General features: G+C 37.1%; 1 protein-coding gene across 3 annotated transcripts in view; it reads right to left on the reverse strand.

The window, feature by feature from the left end:
- The window catches only part of LOC127651251 (junctional adhesion molecule 2A-like), a 33,681-nt gene extending 15,512 nt beyond the window's left edge, over window positions 1-18,169 (reverse strand). For 2 of the 3 annotated variants that reach the window (XM_052136997.1, XM_052136996.1), the window contains exon 1: window positions 18,010-18,169. In XM_052136997.1, coding sequence (XP_051992957.1) covers window positions 18,010-18,133 — 124 coding nt within the window. In that variant the 5' untranslated portion in view covers window positions 18,134-18,169. Of the gene's footprint in view, window positions 1-12,491; window positions 12,696-18,009 lie in introns of those variants that run through there. The other variant, XM_052136998.1, reaches the window with a different exon arrangement.
- Window positions 18,170-18,362: the final 193 nt, after the last annotated feature.

Below are 18,362 nucleotides of genomic sequence, written 5' to 3' on the forward strand. Positions count from 1 at the left end.
TTTCTTTAAATACCCATTTTAAAATGGTTTTATTTTATTTTATATAATTGTATTAATATTATACTTTTTAATTAATTACATGAATTTAATGAATCTGAATTGAAAAACTACAAATCAATAAAATGATCACACACCAAAATTGGACAGAAAATATATTATAACAATATTAAATATATTATTCTTTATTCAGTTCTTTAACAATCAAATTTAACAGATATATATTTTTTATATTCCAATAAATGTAATGTTAAAGAAAACTCTAATGATATGCAAAACAGCAGTCAAGTAATTAACTTAGCAGCTCTAGTATAGCATCTTGCAAATACAAAAAGTTTAAATATGCTACACAGTCATTTTAATGAAAACACAGGCAGAGGGCCTCTATTCTGTTTATGTAAACATATTTATACTTTAATATAAAATTATTGTGCAAAACAACAGTTTAAAACAGCGGTAATATAAGTAAAACCAACCTCAAACTGTAAACGACAGATGAAGCCTCAAGTGAAGAACATAGTTTTGCAGGGCTAAACCTATTTTAAATGTAATTGCTATAAATACAGCAAATTGGACTGCTTTCTATTCAAGTAAAAGCGGCAGGTTTCTCTACAAGAACAAAAGTTGCTCAGCTTTCTGGCAGGAGAGACGTTTCCTCTTCTCATCAAGAACATGAGATGCTGCACTGAATAGTCATAAGGCCTCACTGTGCTGGTGCTTGGGCAGATAAATACCTGCGTGCAATCCGTGCACGCAATCTTTGTTCATGCCCCAGTAGTGTAGTCTGCTTATGGGGAGCTGCGGTATTGCTTTGAAGTATTTCCACACCGCTGACATCGGCCTTTGCTTGGTAGTGCCATGATTATGATTAGATCGATCTAGAGTGAAACTTGAGCACTGAGGGGTGGGGAGGCATCATATCTTCGGCCTTTTTTCTCTTTCTGCCAAAAGAAAAAATAATATTTTCTGTCAAAAATGTTTGGTGGCCAAAATTTCGGTGTATCCCTAGTCTTATTCGGTCTGTGTAGTCTCATGTGGTTCTGTGTTTGTCCCATGTTGTTTTATGTAGGACCATGGTCCTGGAGGAATGTTGTTTCGTTTCACTGTGTACTGTACTAACTGTATATGGATAAACGACAATAAAAACCACTTGACTTGACCAAATCAAATTAAAAAACCATTGGCATATCGGTTATAAGCATGAAAACGTAGACATGTTTTCAATTGAGAATGAAGGATTCAAATACAAATAGATTCAAATGCACAATACAAGGGTTGGCCCTTCTAAGAATGTAATATATAAATTGTATTTTTTCTCGTTCTCACATTAATGAAGACAAACCGGTGTAACCGATGTGACAGTGGCACTTAAATACTGTATACACAATCAGGAAAACCATTCAAAACACTTTGACTCACTTTGTCAGCTGTGTGAGCAAGCATCACCCCTACCGGTCTGGATGGCAATATCTATTATTCATTACACCAGGATAGAATTTAAAAGGGGTTTTGTTCCTTTGGAACTAAATTAAATTTTCGTGACGTGGTTCACATTTCTGTGGAATTCCCCAACATATACATGTATAATGTATATTGTGAATTTGTGATGTTCTATTATATACATGTAAAATGTAAGTTAGTTTTTTTTTTTTAATTGCAAAAACAAAATTGGCTCTCTTTAAAATTTTGCCCTGCAGTGTTTAACAGATCCAATCCATGTTCAACGGACCTTGTTCACAGCAGCACCGTCTTTGATATTTGACAGGAATGACGACGAGGCTGGGAGGGATAGATATACAGTCTCTTCAATGGGCTGTGCTGCAGTTTAAAGTGTTTTTGGATCTTTCCATGCACAAAACATGGAAAAACATCTTTCCATGATCATTCAGCAGACAAAAAACTCCAGACAACATGAGCTGTTGAAAATCAGATGTGATCTTGTGAGCATTATATTTTCCGTGCTGTATCCCTCACAGCCTTGTTGTAATTCACGTTAAAAATCAAAGATGGCTACTGTGAATAAGGTCTATGGGAATTATTTATTGATAGAACAATAAAAAAAGATTTTGTACTTTGTATATTTTTAAAGCATAATTTCTGAGCAAAGCAGTTATCTGAAGCCAAATAGATAAGTGGCAAAATATCAGAATTGGTATACTGTGGATAGTCACGTGAATCCATGCAAGGAGTGGACGTGTAAACAACGAGCTCTGCGCACTTGTTTTTAATCATTTTTATGTTATAAACCAGTGAGATTCAATACACCCTGCTATCTGTTCTTTGAAGTTAACATGGTAAAGAATTAAAAAACCTCGGGCTCTGGAGACATTAAAAGACAATTACGTGCTCAAGCTGAAACCTCTGACAGGCCTGAAGAGACTCTGTTTGGATGGTGCGGTGGGAGAAATCCAGCGGCAAATGGCGAGCATGTCTGTGATGCTGACGAAAGTTGTTGCAGACTTAGAGGATCTTGCTGTAATACGATCAATCGATACGGCGATGGAAACAAAATTCTCTGAGTTAGTTAAAAGATTGTCGGACTTCGAGAAACGTATCGATTATCTGGAGTCATCGGAGACGGAAGTAGCTGCTAATCCACTAGTGACCAAGATAGACTTGGAACGCATTTTGGAAAAACTGGATGACCTTGAAAATTGTAGCCAGCGAAACAACGTCCGAATTGTTGGAATTCCTGAGCAGGAAGGCAGAGATATGGTGAAATTCCTAAACAAGCTCTTCCCTAGTCTGCTCAACATAAAAGGCCATGAGCTGGAAATCGAGTGAGCTCACCGAGTCCCAGCTCTCAGATCCACTGAGGGAGACAGGCCACGATCAATTCTGGTCCAATTTATGAGATCATCCGATAAAGATCTTGTGGAACGCGAGTTAAGAAGCAAAGGTAAACTTTCTTGGAAGAATCACAAAATTTTCTTGTTCCCAGACTTTGCGAATTCGACGAGAGAAACATGATGAATTTAAGGAATGCAAGAAATTCTTCCATCAGTGGAAGCTCAGCATCATAGGTTTGGGAACTTCACTTTGCAGTTGGATCATGAACTTTCTTACAAACAGACACCAGTAAGTTAAACAAGGAAACCACTCCACCTTGATTCTCAACACTGGAGTGCCACAAGGCTGTGTTCTAAGCCCTGCTCTATATATATATATATTTTTTAACATATGATTGTTCTACAAATTGCTGCACTAACACAATTTCAAGTTTGCAGATGACAACTCTGGTGGGGCTGATAACTGTCAAACGACGAGACAGCCTACAGGCAGGAAGTGAAACACTTGGCAGAGTGGTGTCCTGCAACAATATTGTCCTTAACACTTCAAAAACAGAAGAACTCATAGTAGATTTCAGGAAAACCTGGAAATCCACTCATTCTGCCCTCTACATCACTGGAGAGGAGGTGGGGTGGGCGGAGAGTATCAAATTCCTGGGAATAAATATCACACAAGATTTGACTTGGTCCCTGAATACATCACATTTATTGAAGAGGGCCCAACAAAGACTTTTTTCTACAAAAGTTAAGAAAGTCCCACTTGCCGACCATGTTACTCAGTCATTTTTCTCTCAGTACCATGGAGTATTCTTCCTAATGTATGACAGTGTGGTAAACAAGCTGCACTGCTGATGCTGACCGATTGAGCAGTGGCACGCGTAGTGCAGGCAGCACAGTGAGTCATTAGATCTGGGCTCACAAGCCTGGATGAGTTACATTCAAACAGACTCCTTAAGAAGGCTAGGAGCATCAGCAAAGATCCAACTCATCCGGGACAACAACTGGTTGAGCTGCTGCCATCAGGAAGGCGGTTCAGAACAGTGGCAACACGTACAAATAGACTGAAAAACAGCTTCTATTGGTGTAGGCACTTTATGTGAGCTATTTGGAGGAGATGATGCTACTTCACATTTCATTGTAAAACAATGACAAATAAATAAATCAATGATTGCTTTTGCACTGATGTTCCCGGCCAAACTGAGAATAGATACCAAGGATAGCCGCAAAGTATTTACATGTCCCAAGCAAGCACTATCCTTCACAGAAACAATGGGGTGAGTAAACCATTTGGTGTTTCTCATGTGGCCCCCGAGTGGGCTGTCTCACTGTACATAATCTTCACTATCTGGAGGATGCTGGGCACCATTTTTGTTTCTTTTTGTGTTGGTTCTACCTAGCGGCTGGAGTTTGTTTTGTGTAATAACTCTCCTTCAAGAAACTTTTGCATTGATGGAAGATCGCTTTTACACTTAAGTTCCCCGCCATATTGAGAATGGATACTAAAGGATGGAATATTAAAAGTGCCAAAGCAGAGCTGAAGCACCGAATGTCGTCTGATGGCCTCAGAGAATTGACCAGATTGAAATACAGATTTAATACCATTTTGTTTCGGAAAGTGGAGTTTTGGTTATTCAGGGAAAGACAGTCATATTTTGAGTCGGGGGACAAAGCAGGAAAACCTTTGGCTAGATATATAATACTATAATACTATTCCCTCAGTAAAATCTGCTGGTGGTGAAATATTTATCACAGCCATTGATATTACCAATGATTTTAAAAGAAATCTATCTTGAGCATAATAGTTCCACGTCTCTTATCTACTGATGAACTCCCTAAATTGATGACTGAAATTTTTTTAGATCTTATGCTACAGAACTGACTCCACTTTTGCTAGAAGTTTTCTACAGAATCATTAAAGGATGGAGAGCTTCCACTAACCATGACACAAGCCCAGATCAGTCTGATTTTTAAAAAGGATACAAAGTCAATGGGTCTAAATACGAAGATTTGGTTCTGACAGCGTACTGTCCAGTAACGGCTTTCCAACCGGGTGCCTTCCAGTGGCCCAAACAGGGCATCGAGTATATGGGCATTTTATTCCCAGCAAATTTGTCTGATTTAGTTAATTTTGATACTTTAATAAAAAGGATTGAGCGATGTGGGCAGTTGGGCTCAATTACATTTATCGATGATTGGAATGTTATTAAAATGAACTGTATTCCTATACAGTTCACACTATAGATGTTCCCCTCTCTTATTTCAAGCAATTTGAGAGCATAGCGAAGTCTTTCATTTGGAATTCTAAACACCCCAGATTACATTTCAGTAAACTGCATAGGCTGATTGACAAAGATGGGCTAGGCCTACCCAAGATTTTGTTTTATTATTATGTGTTCCATCTCAGACATTTGGCTCATTGGTCTCTTCCACCTGAAAGAGCCTCTCCCTGGCTTTGGTCACTGGTGCGCAATATATTAGGCATTTGGGTATCATTCTGCCCCAGACACTGTATTTTGGGTGATGGGGTGGTCATTAACATTGAAAATAGACATGTAAAGAGTTGGGTCTTAACCAGTGTCATGATTTCTAGACAGATCATTCTAAAGGGGTAGAGCACCCTCCTTTCAGGAGTGGTGCTCTGAGATGGGAAGGATGGCAGCCTTTGAGGAGGGGTCGTTTAGAAGAATGGGAAAATATAACGGGCTCATGGAGAAATGGGGAGGGTATATATAATTTATGGATGTGTGATTATTTTTATTATATTTTAATTAGTTTATTTATTTATTTATTTGTGTCCGTCTCTATCAGGCGCACGCATTGGCACGCGGAGGGGTAATCACTGGCACACCAGCAACGGCGAGAGAGGAGTAGACTATTTATATAAATTCCGCACATGCATTTCAATCTAGATCTTTATGTAATCCTTCCTCATGATCACACAGCATGTTTTCATGAGCTGAATGGGAGGCTAAACAAAGCAGAGCATCACTTTTTGTTAATTCCGCGAGCAAACGTGCCCTCTTTGCTTTGGTCAGGCTGCACGGATGACAGCCTACATTCCATGTTTCAATTGTTTCTTTTTGCTTTCAAAACACTACTATTAATCTTTAAGATTTCCAACCCAGCATACAGGTACAACCTCCTTAAACCATTGTCAAAATTACATTAAACGATTAACAGAGAAAACAAACCCACATTGTGGGATTCAAATGTCTTTTCAAGTCTATTCAAAATCTAAATTAAACCTGGAAATAAAGTTTTAGGATTTTGCGATTCACTGAAAAGGGCTAAATAGTTGATCGGCTTGTGAAGTGCAAATGGCTTGCACGCACAGTGCGAGTCTCGTCACACTCCCATTCAGTTGAGGAAAACACGCTGCGTGATCATGAGGAAGGATTACATCAATATGTGGATTAGAATGCAGGTGCGAAAAACATAAATAAAATAGCCCGCTCCTCTCTCGCTGTTGCTTGCGTGCCCTCTGCGTTATTTTGAAAAATGTATGACATAATCTAAGAAACATTTCCACACAATTTCATGATCAGTAATCAAATATGTGACCTTAACCATTACTCATTTTGTATAAAAGGACAGGTTTATATTCATTAAAGTGCTTTCACAAGATGCTCTGTAAAAATTCACATGTAAGATCATGGTTATATCATAATCGAGTTTTGCACAAATTTTTCACTCAAACTGTTATGCTGATAAAATAATTTGTAATAAAAAAAAAACTATTAAATTTGAAAAATGCTGAATAGAAACATTTTCACAAGTGGACTCAATCTTCTGAATTTTTTGTTTGTTTATTTGTTTATTATTGACCAGTGAAATAAAAAAAATGGCACTCCATTTCAAAGAGGTTGCCGACCCTTGGTCTATATAATTTGCGACCACAGGGATGTTGTTGGGGCTAAGATTGATTCTGTGTGATCGTTTCTCTGTTCATTTATAAGAATCAATAAAAATTGTTAATCTGAAAAGAATCGTTATACTATATAATATTTGGTTCATATCTGTATGGGCTAAAACATTTCATATTGGTACATCCCTAATTTATAGTGATATTTTTTCTATTTTGGACTTGTCATTGTGTGGAAAAGATAATCGTGAACATTCCACTAAAGAAAGAAAGTCATACAGGTTTGGAACATTTGACAGAATTTTTCTGATCTCAGACCAGGCTGTGACTGCAACTTATCGCCGCCTCCCTCGGTGTACTGATCACAACCTTACTCCCCACATCTTTATCACCTCACCCTCCTTCTGAAAGCAGTGGAGATATCAGGCTTTTCCTTTCTCAGGGAAAGAGAAGGGAGTCATTGTGTCAAGCTTTCATGACATTGTCCAGTGTGGTATGGTAAATGGTCTGCACTTATATAGTGCTTTTTTTTTTTAAACTTAGAGGTTCCAAAAGTGCTTTACACTGTGTCCCAATCCCCCATTCACACACATTCACAAACCAATGGTGGCAGAGCTGCCATGCAAAGCGCTAGCCTACCATTGGGGTTCAGTGTCTTGCCCAAGGACACTTCGGCATGTGGTCGTGTGGGCCGGGAATCGAACCGCCAACCCTGCGATTAGCAGCCGACCCGCTCTACCACCTGAGCCACAGCCGCCCACAGTATACTGAGACAACACTTGCTGGAACTGACAGAGTAAGATAAGCAGGAACCTGACACCTGAACATGAAAGCTTGAGTCAGCATATACACAATAATATTAGACTTACAGCATTTTAAATCTCTTAAAGGGCACCTATTATGGAATTCTGTCAACTCTGAGTCAATGTAATGAATCGATTTTCCAACGAGTCATTTTCCTTTTCATTGTGACATCAAGACGAAAAATTATCAAATTGTCCGCGCCCACTCATTGCGCGCGCAGACACCAGGGAAAACTTGAAACCATCTTGTCGACAACAAGACGCTGTGTTCTGAAGTGCATATCAAAAGTGACCTTTTTTTCACTGCCCAGGGATGGGCATGTGAAGAATCAGTGGCTAGAGTTTATATTTACAACTATACCACACAAGTATAGCCCGAACCTTGTGCTGTGTTCGCGACATTTTAATGACAATTGCTTTACGAACATGAATGCTTTCAAGTGTGGATTCGCGAGCCGGTTGATACTGAAGGAAGGTTCAGTACCAAGTTTATTTGGATCAGCTTCCTCCTCCGAATCACAACCTGTAAGTATTATTAATAATTGTTGCTTTTATGTGTTTTTTAGCATGCTTAATAAGTATTTGTGTGTGTTGTGTAAGTTGCACTCAGCGCAGCTTAGGTCTCCAATGTCAATTTATTTGAAATATGTGAAATGTTTGTCGATGTTATTGGAGTTGTTATAAAGAATAGAGCAATAACTTGTAGTAATGCAATGCTTTACCAATATGTTTATGCGTTGGGCTAACGCAAACAATAACTGATTGGGTGTTTACCACCGAACTTTGGGCTATGATCGCTAACATAAATCAACTCAAATTCCTTCTCTGATTTTGATTTTTTTAACTACAAAGCGGTGATGAGCGTTCCGTTTCCGACAATCTCTGCACAGAGTATACCAATCACAACTGACTGGGTCATCTGACCAATCACCGCAGATTAGCGTCACGCAAAGGAAGGGTTTGGAAAAATGAGTCGTTGAACGAATCATTTTGGAGTCGGTGAGCAAATCAGGTAAACATAAATGCATATTATAAGACAACAAAAGTGTTTTTTGTCATTGCATGCATGTAAAACTGTTGTTGGGGACTCCCAAAACAATATTAGGAACATTTTAAATGCCATAATAGGTGCCCTTTAATAACACTTTTCCATATGCATGAGTGACTCATCATTACCAATGTCAACGAAATGAAATAATTTGAGGTATACGTGGAGATATATTTATATGCAAGGAGGGATGCACCAATATTTTTATTAGATAATCGTGTTCTAAATTGAAGCAAGAGCATGCAAAGAAAATGCGACTAAATGAAACTGTGCCCCATCTGCACTTACATCATGTAACCAACTACATATCTTGCAAATAATAATAAATCCTTAATCTGGTGACTATATAGGCTATAAAAATACATAATTATAGTGCATTGTAATGCAGAGATAAGTCCCTGTCATTTCAAAATAAGAGTCACAGGTGTGTTCTTTATAGTTAAAATTCCAAAGTTATGCACCAAATATTTTTTTTTTATTGGTTGAGCAATAAACTGCATCTGAGATTTTATTATTTTGGACTATTGAAGCCACTACATCTGTGCAGTTTATAGTAAAAAATATATTTATTTTTTTATAAAAAAAAAAGACTAAGATTCACCAAAACAGTGATATGGTGTCATATAAGTTGATACGTTGCAAAATATTGGTATCAGGCACATCTTTTCATATTGTTGCATCGTTTTGTCTCACCAGGGATGATGGTCGGACTCGCGTTTATAGTCGAAGGAATGAGCGTTACGCCGAGGCCTGTACTCTGGAGCGGGATCGATTTGGAGGTGGAGTGTCCATCATGGTCTGGGAAGGTGCGTCACAGTATCATCGGATTGAGCTTGTTGTCATTGCAGGCAATCTCAACACTGTTTGTTACAGGGAAGACATCCTCCTCGCTCATGTGGTACCCTTCCTGCAGGTTCATCCTGACATACTGCTCGTCCTCTACATTACTTCCTGCAAGACAGGAATGTCAGTGTTCTGCCATGGCCAGCAAAGAGCCCGGATCTCAATCCTATCGAGCACGTCTGGGACCTGTTTTACCAGAGGGTGAGGGCTAGGGCCATTCCCCACAGAAATGTCCTGGAACTTGCAAGTGCCTTGGTGAAAGAGTGGGGTAACATCTCACAACAAGAACTGGCAAATCTGGTGCAGGAGGAGGAGATGCACTGCAGTACTTAGTCAGTATCTGGTGTGACCAGCAGCTGCATTGTTACTTTTGATTTTGACCCACCCCACCCCACCTGTTCAGGGACACATTATTCCATTTCTGTTAGTCACATGTCTGTGAAACATGTACAGTTTATGTCTTAGTTGTTGAATCTTTTTATGTTCATACAAATATTTACATATGTTAAGTTTTCTGAAAATAAAAGCAGTTGAAAGTGAGAGAACGTTTATTTATTAAAGTTTATTTGAAACATTTTTTAATTGTATTATAATAATTTTATGTGCCGTTTTTGAGTTAATATTACATTAGAAACTACATGGAGTACTTGTACCTTTATAAATACTTTGTCACACTGCAGGACTATTGAAAAAGGTGATAAAAAATGCTGGAAAACCTTGAAATGATGTGGTTACAGCACCTAAAATACATATTCCCCTGGCCTATACATCATATAAATGTTGACGTAAACAAAACAACTGCATTTGCAGCCCATTTTACCTGAATAGTGAAAACCAGAATAAAATGTAGTTGGTGCTTGATCTTATTCATGAGGAACTGATGGTCTCCATAATATGACAGGTGGTTGGGAAACAAAAGGGTCATTAGCAAGAGGGCTAATGACGTCAGCTGAAAAGAAAAGCTGATGAAAGCTTGCAAAGAAAAATATTTATTTTAAAATAAAGTGCTCTTAAGAATCTTGCTAAATAAGCTCAGGAATGTGTCCTGAATTAACTGTAAAAAGGTGATTCAAAATTGTGAATAACATAATGGTGTGAAGTTACCATTCCTATAATGCATACTTTCCCTTTTAACATAAAAGCTCAATGCTTTAAAAAAAAAAAAAAATACAGTTCATGCCTGTGTTTATTGAATGTGAAGTATCATCATACAAATAAATTAACTTACAAAATATAACAATAAATAATAATGGCTGTAAATTAAGGCAGAAAAAGCTGAAGTTTGATTTATCGTTGTGTTGATTGGTTGAGTGTTTGCGAGTTTGGAGCACAAGAAACAGCAAAAGCCCTCTGTGTGCATGTGTGTAACTCTACCCTGCAACAGCTGGCACAGACAACCCCACCCTCAAACACACAAACAACTGAGTTCATCCCCCTTTCTGTCTCACTTTCACTGACACACATCATATTAGTGACTTGTGCACGCTGAGATGCAGAATCACAGTAATAGATTTTCACACTCATGCCAGAATCAACAGATGCACTTACACACCAGAGATGTTCCTCATACATCTAAACCCTCACAAACATACCATTCATGACTGGAATACACCACTAAATCACGGACCAGAACAAAATAAATGTCACTCATGTTGCGCATTACTGCACAACTCAAACAAGCACTTTTTAAAGTTAAATCGAGTATCCACTACCAAAAACATACATGGTTCTCCTCTTTCAAATAATTGATTTCAGGTTTCCCACACCTTTTGACCAATGAAATTACATGACTTTTCGTAATTCAAGATTCTATAAAAATCACTCACAAAAAAAAAAAAAAAGTAAAAATAAAATCTGAAAATAAAAAACATATCCAGCTAATGAAATATTTTAGAGCAAAGCATAACTAGAAAAGGTCAATTTCACTCTAGACATTTCCATGACATTTAAAGGGATAGTTTACCCCAACAAAAATGAAAATTCTCATTTACTCCCATCACATTTACTACCATATCAGATGACTGAGTTTGTTCTGTAGAATACAAATGAAGATTTTTAGAAGAATATCTCAGCTCTGTAGGTTCATATAATGCAAGTGAATGGTGACTATCTTTTCTAAAGCGGCCCAATAAGTTTTGGATGAGAACAGACCAAAATATAAAAATATTTCACTGTACACCTTCCCATTGCAGGTACATGGCACAAACATGGTTTTAAGCTCGTTTACACTTTTTCTAGTGCTTGACATAAACGCAAAGCACTAGATTGTGCTAGAAAGTGTAATCGAGCTTGAAATCATGATCGCCAAGGAGACCGCTGTCAAAATTTACAGTGGAAAAAGGAGTACTATTTTGGTCTGTTTCACCCAAATATGATTAGATCGCTTCAGAAGACGGATTAAACCACTGGGGTTATATGGATTGCTTTTATGCTGCTTGTATGTACTTTTTTTGGAGCTTCAAAGTTTTTGAATTTTGAGGACCTACAGAGCGGAGTTAATCTTCTAAAAACCTTTGTGTTCTGCTGAGGAAAGAAAGACACATCTGGGATGGCATTAGGGTGAGAAAATGATGACAGAATTTTCAGGTGAACTTTTCCTTTAAGATTAACCTTTTGAAATTCCCTGATATTTCTAGGTTCTATCAGACAGTGGGAATTCCAATTCTAACTAAGAGAGACATGAAATGAACTAAAGCTCGAAACTAACTTTCATAAAAGAACTATGTACTTAGCTTTAAAAAAAATACAAAATTGTTTAGAACTATCACACATATTGGATAATAAGTTCCAAATAAGTAAAAAAAATATTGTCAAACATATGTTAACTGCAGTTCATCAAGAGGGTTTCGTTTCACACAGAGAAAGTTATATTTAATATAATTAATGCCATTTAAATCGAACAACTTTATATTCATTAAACACTCATCTTTGGAGTTTTTCCATAAGGTTATTACTTTAACCCTTACCAAAAAAGTACTGTGGCGATATAGTGCAGAGACGGTATCGATATATACTAATTGTAACAAAGTAAATCATATATGACGCCCCAAACACACACACAAGCACTTACTGAGAGTAGTCTAGTCTAATCGTATTCTCTAAAGAAGATAATGAGACTTTAAGAAGATCAGATGGAACAAAGCACTTACTCTGTATTAATATCAGAACAGCCATGGACACAAACATGTTCTCCAGAAACTGCTGAACTCTCCAGAAGAATCCAAGCAAGAACAAAACAAACACTTATAGAACAGTTATATCCCCAGTATATATTGTCACAATCTAAGGCTTTTTCGAATGTGTCAGAAAAAGAGCGTGTGCGCCTCTGTCAGCGGTCCTCCTGACTGACTGACTGACCGTCTGAACTCAACTAAGCTGCGCGCTTGTGACTGCTGGACGTGTAGAGGGCGGGAAAAGCGCTAATTACATTCACTCATTACGACGTTAACCATACAAACAAACAGGCGTATATAATGTATTAATATTTAATAAGTGCTCTAAAATCTGTAGGATGCTGTACAAGAAAACTGACATCATTTCGGTCACATTTTTCATTTTCAATCAAAAGAAATAAACAATATAACGTATAGTTCCGGCTCTTAAATGTTATTGGTTGGAAATCTTCACATCAGTTGAGTTTTATGTGAATGCGCCATGTTGCTTAGCAACCGCTCGTGGCCTGATGAACATTACGTGGCGGAAGAACTGTTTACTTATTTACAGTAAAACATTAGTACAATTTAAAATTTGATTTGATAATCCATGTTCAGTAATTTTATGAACTATATAACTTGGCAGAAGTGTTGTTTATAATCAACATTATAAAGCTTGTTTAATGAACTTAATTTTATCCTGTTGCTCCCATTTTATAAAAGCAATAAGCAACATGAGGCAGTGCTGTGATCATTTAACCAACACCCCATAATCATGGTAAAAAAAAAATTCACTGTGACACATGGCTGTGAGTGGTTTGCACGATTTACGCCAACTTTTGGATCAGAAAACGTATTAGGTGAATCATCTAAAGTTATACCTGGCCCTGGGTTTGGCTTTATCCAAACAAAGGGCTATTTTGAAGGACCAGACACAAACATTGCCTCTGAAATTTTAGGCTATTATTCCAGTCAGTCATCGATATAAAAGGAAAAACAACAGCCACTGTAGTTAGTGATGACCTTGTTGGAAAGTCTTATTTGTGTTGGACTTAAAGCTTATTGAAACACATTGGTGAAAAAATTAAATTTCGAGAAAAGACGCAACATTTTCAAATGCAATTTTGCCAAAGAAGGTTAATATAATCTATTATTGTAACCATAGTTTCCTCCAAAATTACTACAGTAACAAAAACACCCTTACAAAAAAGTATTGTGATGGTAGCATGGTACATGTTATTTAAGAGTAATACCATGGTGCTTTGATATAGAGGCCCAACGATATATCGGTTTTGCTAATTAATCAGTGTACATAACCGATTGTTCCAAAAGTCAGCTGAAATTAATGCAGATAGCTTTTTTTCCACATGATCTACTATTGTTGAATTACCACTTATATTTGAAAATTACTATGTTTATAGATTATCGGAAGTGTGCACATTTTGTTTCCCTGGCTTAACTGTTGTGTGAGCCCTTGGAGCACAGACATTTCAAAATAAGTGTCCTGGTGTATTTCTGACTTCCATAGTTAAATGTCCCATTTTGTGCACTGAATCTTAATTTACTGTGGTAATTATTTCGATTTTGGATGCACAATTATGTGCATTTGGTATTTTAATCAATTTTAAGCCTCTATTTCTGTGCCCGTCCCAGTAAGGAAAGACTACGAAAAGTTTGTTAGGAAACAAAAAATGAATTCAATAAACATAAGCCAATTAATTGGTTATCAGCTTTTTTTTACTACCCTAGTTATCGTATCAGCAAAATTCAATATATAAACCAATGGTATTGAATGATTACCACACTCATGTTCCATGGTATTTCCATGGCACTGTAAGGTATCAAATAATATCACGGTATTGCAACAGAACATATCCAAAAATATCCAATACTATAATTTTCTGTAACTGTAAAGTCAAGACACCGGTAGAAACATTAATGAGAAGGCTAGTGTTTTTATTTGTTTTTTCATACTGAATAGAACTAATAGAATTACAGTGTTTGTTTTGGAGAACACAGCTAACCACTGTAACGCCTGGATTTCAAAACATTTCTATAATAACATGTGTGACCCTTTGAACTACGACAAACAAGCATCTATTCAAACATCTCTTGGTCTGAGTTCAAGCAAAGAGAGAGTGTGTGTGTGTGTGTGTGTGTAAGCATTTGTCTTTAAAGGGTCTGGGTGTGTCACACACACACAAACAAACACACGTTGTCGGGCAGAACTGAGACAACAGCTGCTATACAGTGTTTTACCCCAGTGTCAGTAGAGTATCATGTATCCTCCATCATGTCATTGCATTGGTGTTGCAGCAGTGCCAGAAATCAACAGAAACATCACGTGTGACTGAATACTTGCATTAAATACAATACACATCTCACATTGAGGTTGGCCTGCTATGAAAAGTTCTGCCTTGTTGCCTGTAATCGAGTGTTAAATTGTGATGGATTGAAATAATCAAGAGTCCTGTGGCATTTAAACACACACACTGTGCACCTGTCTGCATGCGACAGACGCTGCAGCTGTTACAGTCCTGACAGTCACATTTACAACAGAGCCTTTGTCTTTGCCCTGGCAAAGTGCTGACCACTTATTTTTCTCTCTCTCACACACACTGAGCTCTAACAAGTCGGAGTAAAACAAGCCAACACATGCAGAAGGCTTCAGACTCAAGCATGATTCTTCTGAGGGTTTAAACTCCAGCAGATGTAGAAACATGCTCTTATATCACAACAAATATTTGTTCTAAAATCATGGCTACATTTGATCAGACTGACTGTTGTACAAATATAATAAATACTCAACATAGTAAATACAAAATAAACCAAAATGTCCTTCTTAATACAAATTCCTGGTCTTACTATTGTGACCGATACATCTGTGTACATTAAATGTTTGCCTTTGTAACCTTTCATCAAAAGGTAGTGACTTGCTGCACCTCTGAAACAACTTTCCTTTTAGGATGACTTCAAGGCTACACAGGCTTGGACAATGTTCAGCAAAAGCCAAATAGCTATTAAGCATTGTTTTAGCAAACTCACATTCCCCTCCATTCTACTTTGAAACACCAACTGTTCAAGAGCCAATGAATAAAATCAAGTCCCGGCGAGATTTTCTCTTTGAATATCTTGTTGCACTCAAAAATACATCACATTACAGAAGATAATGGGTTTCCATTGCCATTTCATGTTGACTTTAACTGGTTTTATCTGGTTATTTAAATATTTTCTTGACAGTAATGCCTTTGGAGTATGGAGGACCAAAGTATTTATTGTATTTATTTATTGGTTAACCAATAATTATATTGATAATTAAATGTACCCATTTAATTTTAAATTGAATAATCAGGCTTTACTTTATCCATTAGGTGTCATTCGGAAATTCTGCCTAATATTATTAAAAGCGACTTTTGGAAATAGTACATTTTAATTACGTTATAAAAACAAAATATATTTAAATGAAGTACTATTTTTTTAAGGTATATTATTAAATGTTTTAAAAATAAATGCCCTTTTTTAATGGATTAAATAAATAAGTTTTAATTATGTTTCATTTCAGTACTTGTGGTCTTCTATGTCATTTTAAGATGTGCACACAAATGGGTCATGACAAATCATGTTGTGTGAGGTGATAGAAAAATGAAAAATCTTGAAAAACAAAATAAATAAATAAAAATTCACTACCATAGATATTATATAGAGACTAGATGCCCTATTGACCGCTGCGCACTAAGAAAATACGGCCGCCATCTTAAACCGGTCGTACTCCTAGTTTCGTTGCGCGGCAGCAGTTAAGATGCCAGAGCACTTTGGAGTATTTTCCTGTTCTAATCGGCGGACCATCGCAAATAGGGCCCGGGGGATTACTTTTCACAAGTAAGTTTTAACATTACCGTACTATTGGTTGTATTTTGTGAATAGAATATTACCAGATAATTGAGAAGGAGCAAGGATCTTTGATATTACTGTACTGAAATCGTAGCCAGCTAACGTTAGCTAGGTGTGTGTGTGTGTGTGTGTGTGTGTGTGAGAGAGAGAGAGACTGTGTGTGTGTGCGCGCTTGTTTGTTTGTTTGAGAGAGAGAGAGAGAGAGAGAGAGAGAGAGAGAGAGAGAAATCATTATAAATAGTTCAACTTATTAAAATATCTTACTTTACTGCAACTATCTGTTTCTGATTCTTTATCATATTTATAGTGTGTGATTTATAAAATACCTTATATCCTACATCACATATTTTGATTTTGGACGTCTGGTCACTTTATATCTTATATCAGAATATTATATTACTGTTAAGCCTAATTAAATAATTAAATGCGCTGACAGTTCATTGCACCTGCCATACAGATTACACTGAGTGGAGCGGGTGACCGGTCTAAGATGGCCCCAGTAAGCAGAAGCGGTCGATACGATAGGACGTCTATCTATATGATGTCTATGTTCACTACATCCACAGCGCCATCTACGCATAACTCACAACCCATGTGACCCTACCCTCCCTAGCAACCGGGCCAACTTGGTTGCTGAGGAGACCTGGCTGGAGTCACTCAGCAGGCCCTGGGATCCGAACTCGCGAACTCCAGGGGTGGTAGCCAGCGTCATTACCACTGATAATAACATCATAAACAACATGAATAAAAAATGTTGAATGGTGTAAATGTTGGTTTTTAAAATGTCTAAATAAATGTCAAAAAAGTATTAATTATATTTTAAAACAATTGTTTCACTGCTTTTTTCTTTTTAGAAATATTAATAAAAACGTACGCAACATTTATTTTTCAAAACATTTCAGCTTTTAATGAGATTTGAATATATATATATTTTTTAATGTTTTATATACAAGCTAGACAATGTAAGATTTGTTGGTTAAAAATGAACAATTTCAGTAATGATCAAGTTCACCAATAACCCGTCAACCAAACCATGTTTTTGCCTTACCCCAATTCACTATGGAAAGCCTAGAATTATTTTGGAGCTGTCGGGACGGATTTGGCAGAAAATGGCATTCTACCATCAGTCATCTGTGCATTACGTCATGTTTGTAAATAAAGAAAAGGAGGTCTGGAGCTACTACAGCAAGTGTATATGTGCAGTGGTAGTTTGAAGATGACAGCTTGTAGTCACAATAAATAAGCAACATTAACCATGGATCATTCAAAATTTTCAAGTAAGGACAAAGGGAATTTTTTTAAACTTTGCTTGTAATAATGCCAATCGCTAAACCAGTTACTACCTTAGTCTATTTGCCTGCTAGCCAAGTTATAATAGTTTGCACCATTTGACTTCCTGACGTAACTAGCAATCGTTATCTAATGTCAGCTTTGCCTAACTTTAATAACATTATTTATGTTGAAACAATTGTTTTCAATAAGTCAAAACAACAGGGAAGAAATGCTACTTACCTGCTCATAAGACATATTTTTCAGATATCCAGCTGATTCTTCATTTCGTAATTTTTTTTTATATATATAAAAAAAAAAGTTATGGCGAGTTTTGTGGTTGTTAGTTCATTACCTGTAACCATGGTTACACCTGTTCTCAAACCATCATATTCATCCGTGCAGAAGAGCAGAGCATATGGGGCATTCACATACAACGCGAATCGCACGATTACAAAGTCAATGCAAAGACTCTTCATTCGAGGCACGAAGAAAAAATGCGAAATCGCTTCCTTCACGTGTCCGCGTGATGCTGCGAAAGCCTATCAGCATTGAGATTGTCCATATGTCACTGACGTACTGCCATAGTAGCAGAAGAAATCAGGAAAAATGGATGAGAAAATGTTGTAGCGGTGTGTGGGCACCCGGTATTGTATGACACAAAGTCAACGTATCTGGGACTTCCACAACAGATACAGAGCAGCAATC

Source organism: Xyrauchen texanus, chromosome 11, assembly GCF_025860055.1.
Source record: "Xyrauchen texanus isolate HMW12.3.18 chromosome 11, RBS_HiC_50CHRs, whole genome shotgun sequence".
Lineage (NCBI taxonomy): Eukaryota > Metazoa > Chordata > Actinopteri > Cypriniformes > Catostomidae > Xyrauchen > Xyrauchen texanus.